At 35.8% G+C, this 12,510-nt stretch overlaps 1 protein-coding gene across 1 annotated transcript in view; it reads left to right on the top strand.

The window, feature by feature from the left end:
- Positions 1-511: 511 nt before the first annotated feature.
- KCNU1 (potassium calcium-activated channel subfamily U member 1) overlaps positions 512-12,510 on the top strand; it is a 165,482-nt gene continuing 153,483 nt past the window's right edge. The window contains 4 exon segments of the mRNA XM_036110253.2: positions 512-539; positions 2,514-2,576; positions 2,579-2,730; positions 5,461-5,580. Coding sequence (XP_035966146.1) covers positions 512-539; positions 2,514-2,576; positions 2,579-2,730; positions 5,461-5,580 — 363 coding nt within the window.

Genomic DNA, 12,510 nt, shown 5'->3' with positions numbered 1-12,510 from the left:
ACCACACACATTGTATACACACATTCTGAGCACACACACACATACCACATACCATGCCCTGTGCATAAACAACTGCAGATGGCACACTTCCTTCATGAAAATAGTTTGTAGTGAGAGATGGGAAATATAGAGGAGAGAAGTGTGGATAACTTGGGTTAAAGTCCATGTAGAGTCAGTATTTCATTCACCTAACATATTTCTAAGGATCTAGGATTTATTCATTCAATCTCCAGATATTTATTAAGTTCTGGTGACTTGCCAAGCATGTGGCAGGTATATTACTTGACACGGGCTACTCAGTAATGAATAAAACAGGTATCCCTAAGCTTGTGGAGCTTACATTTTGTGAGGGAAGATAGAAAATAAACCAGACAACAGGAAATAAGGTAATTACAAGAAATGCCATGAAGTGCCATGAAGGAAAGGGCCATCACAGAATCCTGGGGCCTGTGACCAGCCCTCCTTTCTAAAGGATGGTCAGGAGAGTGTGGTGGGCCATTTTAAAAGAGAAATGAAGAAAGCGGCTGCTGGAGACACAAGTATGTGTTCTAGGCAGAGGGCACCGTGTGTCGGAAAGGCCTGGAGAAAGAAAAGACTTTGCGTGCCCTCGTAGCTAGGATGGGGCGGTGCGGCTGAAGCACTGTATAGATGAAGAAGTGGAAGTGGGGGGGGCAGGAGGACCACCTACCCCAATCTGCCCAGGACCAAGGGTCTTCTCAGGATGTTAGACTTTCAGTACAGAAGCTGGGACAGTTCCAGGGAAACCAGATGACCCAGACACTGGAGGTTCAAGACAAATTTGGAAAGACCGACTTTGAAAGAAATCCACACATTCCTTGACTCAGCCATAGAAACTAGTATTACCATGACCATAATATATTAGAGGGACAAGCTACCTGGCTGTTTAATTAAAATTGAATCTTTTTGTTCTCATAGGACAATTGCTGGGAAAGGGGGAAAGAGATGCCTAGATAGTATCTTGGAAAGAATTGGTAGTACTTTGACAATATTAAATAGCAAAAGTTAGGAAAATAAGAAAGTTGAATTGATGATGATAGCTTAACCATGTCTTAAGATTAATCAGACTAAGTAAATGAGCTTTAACTTGGAAACTGTGATCTTATTTTCCAAATAGCTAGCTATAGGGGCTTATGCTCATGCGTGCATGTGATCTAAACACATAATTTCTTCCTTCTTTCCTCCCTTCCTTCCTTCCTCCCTCCCTCCCTCCCTCCCTTCCTCTTTGCTTTATAATCAGTGCCATTCAGAAAAGGAACTGAAATAGCTAATGGTTATCTTTCCTTGTTTTGAGTTTTATGCTTTTCAAAATACGATCACACTACCTTATTGAATCCCTACAGTAATTCCATCAAGTATGTTATTATGTTATTTTCAACATAAAATAAATGACTGTGAAAAGTAAAGTGACTTATTAGACATCACACAGCAACTTAAATGAAAGACTGGGGCCGGAATTCAGGGCTCCTAACTCTAGACCAGAGTCCTTCCTAATATTGCCCTATGCTAGCTTAATGACTAGATTTTGTGGAAATTATAGCTCAGCTTAGAAGGAAATATAACTGTGGCAGCAGTTCTAGGAAATGTTGTAATTCTCTTCTAGAAATAGTCTGCCACATAGAGCAGAATCATGAAGGCTCCAAAGGACAACAACATTTCTCCTGGGTCTCATCACCTTGTGTCAGGCCATCTTCACAATAACTGGGGGGACTAGGCCCACCCATCAGGCTCTGACATTTTGCCTGCCACGTGGGTGCACTGAAAGGCATGACATTTCTTATGCCTTTGAAAACATCAGAGAAAATAAAAGAAATTGCTCTCATTCTGAACTTTACCTCTGCTGGCCCAAAGTGTTTGCTGACAGGGCAGGGATAAAAGCAAGAAGGGACGGTCCCATAAAGAAGAGATCAGAGGAACAGATTTCTGGGCTCAAATATTTAACAACTGACCAATGTTCGCACCAGTAAAAGTACTTTCTATAATACCTGCCCTATCGTGCCTTTCTTATTGATGAGCTAAGCAAAAATTTTGAAGTACTCCTCTCATCTGTCCTTCCACGATTACTGAGCATGTGGCATCTGCTCAGGTAAAGAATCAATTCACTGACACACAGATGGCTGGATGCCATTCCACCAAAAATAAAAAATTAAAAAAAAAAAAAAGAAAGAAAGAAAGAAAAGAAAAAAAAATGAAGGTGTTTGCAACAAACCAAATAGCCCATTGACCATTGACCATAGCCATGAAGGCTGTAATTTCCTCTAAGTCAGAAAGAAAGTCAGTAAAAGAATTAGATCTAGAATTCTTGTCTTCTGAAGACCACGTTGTGGACCCGGTCTTCTCCTGTTCATTCATTTGCATCCTATGAGTCAGCATTGCAGTGGTTAGCTGACCCTTGTTCCTGGAATCACTTATTGCTATTACACCTGGCCTTAGGACTCATTGATACACTAAACTCTAATTTCTGGAATCATTACCATGTGATCATGACATCACAGAAGCCCAGCAGTTCCGTCTCCTGATCTTTCGAACAAAGCCGCAGAGTGATAGTGGGGAAGATCTGGGAAAATGGCCTGCTCAAGTGAGATCCAAGCAGCGTTTATTCTCTCTTCCTTTGTGACCTTCTTGCTTGGACTCCTCATCTTACTCATTTTCAGACTGATCTGGAGAACCATTAAAAAATGGCAAAACATCAAGGGAACAGGAATTCTCTTGGTCAGTTTCCTTATTTTGGATCCTACTGTATGAAGATTGAGACAGGTTTGGCAAGTGACTGGGTTTAGAAAACAATTTAAGCTTCACTCAGTTTTCATGAGCTAACAGACCCAGCTATAATCCAGTGCCTTAGAAAGGGGCTGATCCTCCCCTGGGGTAGAAAACAGGACCCCAGGACACCATTCCAAAGGCAGCAGGTACAGAGCTGGGCCTCCTCTCCCACCACTCAGAGAAAGAATGTCTGCTGTGGCTGATGATGAATGATAGCTCTGGAAACAGAGAGTCACTATTCTTAAAAAAAAAAAAAAAAAAATGTCCACAAACATTTACATCTATGCCTCTATTTTGAATTTTAAAATGATAGTTGTGCTTGGTACTATGAGGCAGGCAAAGACCACCATCAGGTCAACCTTACTTTCATAAATCACGCATGCAGGATGCATATGTACTTAACACATGTACATTGTCTTTTATATACCATGTTAACACAACACACCTAGTTGTACATATATTCATACGGAAACCCATGCATACATTCACATGCCATCCAGCCACAAATGCAGAGACACTATTCACAACCAAACAAGCTTTGCAAGGGTGGGGGCTGTGGGGTAACAGCTAGCAAATGATGATGACGAGAATAATGGTATCTTAGGTAAGACTTTGCTTAAGAGCTGAAATAAAACTCTCAAATGCTGTATAATGGCTGTTCTAATACCGGTGGTCGAAGGCAGAGCTTTATTATGCCCTGTGTGATTTGTTCCCAATTTTTGTTTCCCAAACTTTGTTTTACTGATACAGCAATTTCCATAACAGAACACATTTCACTTGTGCACTGTAGTCAATATTGAAAAGTTGCTTAAAACATTTCTCTTAGTGGTAAACATTGACATAAAATAACAGAATTTGTAATAACTTGGTAACTTTTTAAGGTCATTGGCAATAATCATAAAATGGAATTCAGGTTTCTGCATTCAACATGTACCCAGTATAGTAGTTCATAGATTTTGTTGCTAAATGAGTCCCCTCTATTCTTAATTTTTGTAACGACTTTAAGCAGTGGCATAAAAACTGTGGAAAGAATTCTGAGGAGCACTTACTCCTTAACAAGACTGATAGAGTACACAAATGAGTAATGGGTATGGAGAATCTGCCTTCTACTTTTTTTCTTTTTTCCCAATGCACAACTGAATTGCTAGAATTGTTTAATCTCCTTAGATTTCTGCTCCAGAAAATGTATCTTTTCCCTCCATTGTATTTATTTTTGTGTGGTTACAAAAATGTGAGAACCTATTTGTCCATAAACATTTGCAGTATTTTTCCCTTCTTTGGAATGTAATTCATGTCTGCCCTTCTGTCCAGAGGTGTCTTAATTTCTAATAGGAAGCAACTATTAGGAGATGTTAAGAAGTAGGGTCCAAGCCTCCAGAATACTCTACTTTTCTGGTTTTGAACCTTGAGAGAATTTGATACAAGCTGAGTGACTTCTCAGTAACTTGTTATATTTAATTAAATCGAGAGTGTTGTATTTTTTCTCTAAGCCTTTGGGAAAGTTGGCCTAATGCAAAAAATGTCACAACTGTCAAAGATGTTTTAAAAATTATTTGGAGTCATAGTTTTCTCCTTAAATGTGCATTTTTAAAATGTTTACTACATTCATAAGTATGATTTTATTATATCTTATCTTAGGGTCAATTTGTTTTCCCACAGAAGGCTCCTCTAATTTCATAATGAAATTCAAAGGAGTGTTCCACATTAATGTTATACTGAACATTTTTTTTTAAATCAAGTCTCAGACAACATCTCAGGAATGCACATGATGAGTCATAGATATTAGAGGGCAAATCACTGATCAAGATATGAGTTCTATTATCAAATAGTTATTTAATGAGACTTTTCTTTCACCATTCAGAGATTATGAGTAGAAAAATTAAGTCATTTCAAAACCCTGGCTCCATATATAATGAGTTTTTCTAAAAGTCAGAGGGTCTCAGTCAGCATGGTGTGGTCAATCCTAGCTCACTTGTGTCTTTCTTGGTGGTAGCTTATCAACAGATATGGGGGCTAGTTCAGACTCCAGCCTCTTATCCCCTGCTTATGGGCCAGTCATGTAATTTCTCTATACCCCCGTTTCCTTAGCAGTAGATAGTGGTTTTAATCACACTTATTTTGTCTACTTCATAGGATTACTATAAATTTAAATATAATAAGTAAAGCACTTTATAAATATGAGGAGGGATTATATCAGCAGGATATGTCACCAGATAAGGAACTAAAAGCAACATAAAATTGCTGAAACTTTCCTTCTTTCCCCAAAAAAGAGCAGATACTTAAGTAATCACTAAAAACCAATTTGTAATCTTTTTCCTTTGTCCATGTATCTTGATAGAAAAGGATAAGAGATGTTCCCAGAGCAGGAAGAAGCATGCTATTCCCAATCCTGATCACTACAATAATGTCAGTTTGAAGGGTCTAGGACTGAGAGCATGTGAAGAAGGCATGGTGACCGCAGAATTCCTAATTAAAAAGCTGTGCAAAAGACCAGTAAAATGCAAACCCAGTAAAATTCATTTCATGATATGCTGAATAAGGGATTTTGGGGTTCTCTGGGTTGGACAAGGTATAGTAATTTCTGGCTGATAACACAGCAGGAGGCTCTACCAACATACATAAAACAGATTACTTTCTCTGGGATCCAGCTCACTCTCATTTCTTTTCTCTTCCTTATAGGAACTACTCTTGACAAAGAGCATCCGTAGTAAACATTTAAAAAGTCTCCACTTCCAAGGAATATTTCGTAATCGTATAGAAATGCTGCTTTCAGCACAGACCTTTGTGGGTCAAGTGTTGGTAAGTGCATTTTCATTGTTAGCTTGCTAACGTACTTTAGCCATAAGTGTGATTATGGTCCGTATATATAATTTTATCACCTAGGTAAACATCTGGTGTTCCCTGGTGGCCTTATCTAAAATATCACTGCCTCCCCACTGCCATCTCCCTGTGTCTGCCCTATCCATATTCTGCTTGTTTTTAATTTGAATATAATTACTTGGCATTATAGTTTCAATTGATCATTAGTGTATGTGCTAGAAGAAAAGCTTTATTAGGACAAAGATTGTGTTCATTTTGTTTTCTTTGTATGTAGATGGATGCCCAGCATATAGATGTGCCCCAAAAATGTGATGTTTAGTGGATCATTGGGCCTGAAATGTACAACTATTTTCTCCTCCTTTGATTCCAATAGCCTCTTTTCTTCCTTATATACAAACTAGTCTCTTTTGCCTCTGTATGATGATATTCATCATTTTACTACCTATTTTAATCTAGGTAACTTGCACATATTAAAACTCAATTCAGGTATAATCTCATAGGGGAAAATCTTACCTTATCTTCATATTAGGCTAAGAGTCCATCTCTAAGCTTCTATAATATTCATTGCACACTGTTATTAAAATTATCTGTGTATATGCCTGTCTCTTCCAGTGTACTGTGAGCTCCTTAAGAGAACAGACTAGGCCATGGAAATATTTATATCACATTGTCTGGAAATAGCAGATGCCCTATAAAGGAATGAATTGATCTGAAACATTAAAAAGTAGAATCTATATTTTGAGGGTATGCTGCCATCAGATGGTGATATGGTGGAAGTAGATATATGTGAGCTAGAGATTATCCTTTGCTTTTTTTGTAATTGGTGAAAACATTGCTCTGTTCTGGTTAATGTTGTTTAATTAAGATAAAATTACTTTTTAAATGTATTTGGAAATATATACATATATAATTGTTCTTGATAAAATCTACAGGGAATGTTGAATCATCTGGGAATGTGCCTCTCCCTTTTTCTTTCTTCTAGTTTTGGTCCTTTTTCTGAAATGCCTGTCAGTATGACCTGTTAGAGAAGAATTTAGTGATTCTTCCTGATTAGATCAGGGATTTCTTGGCTAGGATCTCTTCAAATGTTCAAATCATGTGTGACTGTATGAGGATAATATTGGGAATAACATATTAAAGGTCTCTGGGCTGAGGGAGAAGATAACTTACACCATCCACCATATGAGCATCGCATATGGGAAGTGGGTGAAGAAGGAATGACCACTGATTACATACCAATAAAAATTACTTCTTTAATAATGGAAAAACTGTTTCTTTCAAGCTGTTACAGCTGATGATTAAGTAGCTGGAACAACAGGAGGCACAGAGTAGAGTTTAGATTAGAATAAACACTCTAACATTGAAAGGCACTCCTCAGTTAGAGGTTCTGAGCAAGTATTTTATGAAAGGCTGAGAAGAGAACAAAATGGCTTGTAGATTTCCTTTCCATCCATCCATCCTTCCTTTCTTTGTAATTCCCTTACTTCTTTCAACAGATACTTACTCTTTGCCAACTACATGCAAAGCCGACATTCTAGACATGGTGAAAATGCAGACAAGAGTCTTAAGTCTCATGGGACTTAGATTCTAGTGGGGGTAGAGATGACAAATATGAATATAAATAAAATAAATTCATACGGTGATCAATGCTACCAGGGAATTATGAGTGATGTGTTTGAGAGTTTCGGTGGAAATGGAGTTAGATCACATCAGATACAGTGATCAGAGAAGAAATCTCTGAAAAGGTAAGATTTGAGCTAAGACATGAAGAAGCAGAAGTATAAAGCCACTGAAGAGGAAACAAGGTTACTGACAGAGAGAACAGACTTGTGGAAGTAAAGAGCTCAGCTTACTACAAGTACCACAATAAGACTCCTGTGCTAGAGGTCATGGAGGGCAGAGCAGAATGAGGTCTGAGAAGAGACAGGAGAACCATGCAATGCTTTGCACTTCATACTAAGGAAGTAGGCTTTTCAAATGGAATAATTTTACTCTAATGCAAAGGGAAGTCATTGAGGGTTTTTTGAGCATGGAGCTGACATGGTCTAATTATGTTTTAAAAATTCAAGAGGCACTAAAGTTTGAAAATAAAGGAACTGTCAAAAGTATACCAGGCAAGTGACAACAGAAATTGGGAGCACATTTTAGTATCAGATAAATTTGAATTCAGGGCAAAAAAACAATAAATGAAGCCAAGTAACCTGTATTAGTTTCCTAGGATCACTGTAACAAAGTACCACACACCAACAGAAAACAACAGAAATTTTTTGTCTTGTGGTTTTGGTGGCTAGAAGTCAAGGGTTGATTCCTTCTGAGGGCTGTGAGAATGAACTGGTTCCATGTCTCTCTCCTAGCTTCTGCTGGTTGGTTAGCAATCTTTGGTGTGCCTTGGCTCATACATGCATCCAGATCTTTGCCTTCATTTTCACGTGGCATTCACATAATGTCTCCTCTGCTTGTGTATATATCCAAATTTTCTTTTCCCAAGGACACCAGTCATACTGAATTAGAGCCCATCCTCATGATCTTAAATATATCTGCAAAGACCCTATTTCCAAACAAGGTCACTTTTGGCAGTACTGAGGGTTAGGACTTCAACATATCTTTTTTTTGGGGGGGGACACAATTCAACACACAATATTTGTAATGGTAAATATAACAAACCTCAACCAAAATATAACATCATGAATATCACCAAAAATACAAATACCAAGTATCATCAAAAATTACCTACACCAAAAATATAACTTCAAGATAATAAATTAAAAAAATTATAAGATATAAATAGAAATACTAAAAACACATTGGTTGTAGGAGCTTTTAGTTCACCTATCATATAAGGATATAATAAATAGGAAAAAAATAATGTTAAAAAACAAAATTCAACCAAGTAAACTTGAAGATGTAATTGGCTTTATTAAGCAATTCATGAATCAGGTAGCATCCCATCTAACAAGCAGAGAGATAACTGAGGAGTTGTACAAAACAAAGTTTTTATAGGAAGGAGACTGGAGCAAGGAAGCTATTAGCAAAAGAAAAGAAAAAATTTTTTCAGGGAAGGTCACCTTTCCTTAGGGGATAGAGCAGGCAGATTACCTCACTAGTGCTGGTCAGGAATTTCCAGACTGATTGGTTTAAAACTGCATTGCCAGGAAAGGCTAAAACAGCAAGTAGGTTAGGTATTAAGTCTTTTGTGGGGCTTAATATAAATGACTCCATTTTGGACCTGTTTCTTTTTAACAATAATAAACACAAAGAATATCAAAGTAACTTAATTAATAAGAGAATCCTGATTGAAATGATGAAATTCCATATGCTGAAAACAGAAATTAAACTTACAAGTGTCTATGAACTATTTGTAAAAATTTAGCATATATTGGGCCACAAAAAAACAGTCCCAATTACGAAACCTACAAAGTACAGACAGACATTAACTGAACACAGCACAATAAGAAATAAGGAAACAATAAATAAACCCAGAAAAAAAAGAAAAACAAAGACCTTACAGCCAGAAATCGTAACATTTCCCTCTCTCAAAAGAACCTTAACTCAGAAAAATCAAAGTAACACTTGCAGTATCTTTAAAACATAAAGATAATGAAAACACCACATACCCCTTGCACCTAGAGTACAAGATGGAAGTGGTTCTGAGTTAAATGCCTAACAATAAAAACTTATTTTGATAAATGAAAATAATTAAAATAAATGAATTATCAATCTCAAAAAATTAGAGAAAGAAAACACATTAAATCTATGCAGAATATAAAGAGTTAGAAATTAATGAGTTATAAAACATCTTATTATTTAAAACAATAACACAGAGAAATCAATAGCTAGCCTAAACAAGGAAAAAAAGAGAAAAAGTACAAATATATAAGAAATAAGACATTAAAATGAGGATACAAATAAAAAGCAAATTGAAAGCTATATAAGCAATTAAATTTGAAAACTGAATGACTCCTTAGGACAATATAAATTACCAAAACTAATCATAAATGAAAGAAACTTAAACAGACAAATATCTGGAAGAAATACAGATGTTGTCAAAGCCCTGTATCACCACCACCACAATCACCCCTCCTCCCCCTCCATCTGTGGGAGACCTAGATGATTTCAAGGTCTAGTCAACCAAATCTTCAAGAAGTGGATATCCCTAATGTTAATTAAACAGGGTGTGGAAGAGAAAGAAAACATTCAATTTTCTTTTTTTCAATGAAGGCACAGTATCTATATCAAACCCCCCAAATAGAGCAAGTAAAAAAAATCTACAGACTAAGTAGATTTTTTAAGTATCCTTAATACTTTGGGGGAGGATTCACAGCCAATCACGCAGTGGAAGAAGAACAAAAGGACAGAGGAGGAAAAAAGAGAGGAAGATGAAAAAAGAGGAAAAGCAAAGAAAAAGAAGGAAAATTCCAATAATCAAAGGGAAAAATATATTATTTTCAAAACAGGATACCTTCTAGAGATCCCTCTCTAGATTAAAACATGGCAAAGTATTAATCAACTCTGTAGCATCTGTGGTTGTGTTGTTTTAGTCATCACAAGTTATGTTAGGACTATCTTTGGGAGATTTTCTTTTGCATTAAGTTCCAAATATAGTCCTATTCCTAAACCATCTTTCCTTTTTTTCCAGGGCAGAGGGGTTGTAGTTAATTGTGTAATTGACTATGCTTCTCTGTTGCTTTGATGGCTAGAACATTCAGAACTAAAATTATGGCTTATCTTTAAAAAACGTATCTATTTTTGGCATCATTCTAGGCACCATTTTAAGTCCACATTCTGTTTTCCCATCTTCTCTTGCTTCTATTTTCTCAGGTACTCCAGCACTTTATGTGTCTTTGTATTTGTTTTAACTTCTTTCCATAAATGTGTAATCTTTTCTGTGAATGTGTAATCCTTTCTGTAATTTGTAAACAAGCCCTTAGCTAGAGCAAGAGTTGTCAATCTTAGTATTCAGAACAACTAAATGAGCAAAGGAAGCATCACAATTTGTTTGGAAATGAGACAAAAATATTTCAAAAATAATGCTGGAAAAATTGACTAAAAATTTTTTTTCACTGGGTTTTGCTCATTTTCAGTGGTACTTCTTAGGGAAAAAAACATAAAAACCAGTCTCTTACTTCATACTTTACATCCATTGTTTTAAAAAAATAAAATTTAAAAACCTTCTCTACCACCTTGAGATGAGTTGTATCTTTATGTTTTATTTTCCATTTTCTTCCATTATTTCAGATTTTATATTTAATATACTATCAAGCATCAGGGACTTATTTTGTATGTGACTATGCCTTAGAAATCTTTATCATATGAATAACGAAAAAACTGGCAGGAGATACTAGATGATATTCACTAATTATTTGTGCATGGTTACATTGTCTTTTTTATGCACATGGCACACTATTCAAAAAATATCAAAGGGTACACAGTAAAAAATTCATTTCTTCCTTACCCCCATCTCCATCCACTGCTATGAGCTTATTCCTTCAAATCTCAAGATTCTCAGCAACATTCTCAGATATATTTTCTTCAGGTGTTTAGGTGATTTAAGACAACTCTTCTCCCCCAGAAGTTGTATCTATAAAATTTAAATTTTGAAATAATAAAATTTATTATTTCTTGTGGCAGTTCTTTGTGGAGACTAGTAAAGTAAGTGCCTAATGCAGCCAGTGAAGGCAAAATTAGATCCAAATTCAGGTTAGTTAACAGATCTCTTGTGTCTTCAAATTGGAATATATCCTGGGAAAGTGGGGTAGGGTTGTTCTAACAGATTTCCAAAAGGCCGGCTTTGTTCTATATCAATTCTCCAAGTTTCATGGGTGAGATTTCCTAAAATGGATTTACCTGACGACTTCTCACACCAGTTCTCCTCTCCCATCACCCTTTTAAAATCCATCTTACAAAACAGAGGTATTGTCATTACCTCTTTTTGATAAATGAAGAATCTGATGCACAGAGAAATAAAATACAAAAATTATAAAATGGGAATGAAAAATACTATCTGTAGTTTATTTCAATGAAAAAATGAGTTAATGTATTAGAATTAACATAATCATTACATGAGTTACTAGTTAATATGTAAATATACACATGTATGCCTAGCATATAATACATATACAGGTATAACTTATTAACATTTTTGTAAACAATACTTAGTGCTTGCCTCTATAAACAAAAAATGATTAAAATTGATGCTCAAGCCTATCTCATTCTAGCAAGAAGTAATATCCTTAATTAATTGCAAATATCTACCTCATTTGGATAAATTTCCTATAGTTTTACTTCTTGGGTTTGAAAATTATTAGGATTTGTAGTATAGCTATGTTGCTTTAATCAGATGTGTTAACAATTTAACAATAATTCAATCTAGAAAAAATTTTAAAAAAAATTTATAGACAGGTGTCAGAAAATTTAGATGTCCTTTTAGTTTCTTGCACCTATCTTGAGATTACAAACATGTTTTCCCAGGTGTTTCTTATACGTGTTAAGCAGTAATTACTGAATCAACATGATATACATTATAAGCATGATAAGGTCAGGTTTTTGCCAGTTGTCCTGGTTTAACTGTTAATAGAGTTACTTTCATTCTTAGAAGTTTATGTATTTGCACAATAAATAATATAGCCCCCTTAGTTTTAAATGAAAAGATTTGTTTTTTGAAGCCAGAGGTCACTTTCCAAGAAAAAGGAGCCACTAGAAGGAATGCTGTTTTGAAAGTCTCCTTGACTGCTCTATAGACTAAACTCTAACTTCGGTTAGAAAGAACACTTTTCTCTCTATACCTAATTCACACCCTTCCTCTCTCATGATGGGCCATGTCCCTCTCTTTTGGTTTCATTTAGCCTTGCTAGAGATTTCTATATTTCGTTAGTTTCAATGATATAAACGTACGTATATATAATTAATATC

This window comes from Halichoerus grypus, chromosome 3 (genome assembly GCF_964656455.1).
Source record: "Halichoerus grypus chromosome 3, mHalGry1.hap1.1, whole genome shotgun sequence".
In the NCBI taxonomy this organism is placed as follows: Eukaryota; Metazoa; Chordata; class Mammalia; order Carnivora; family Phocidae; genus Halichoerus; species Halichoerus grypus.
This window is presented reverse-complemented; position numbering and strand designations above follow the sequence as displayed.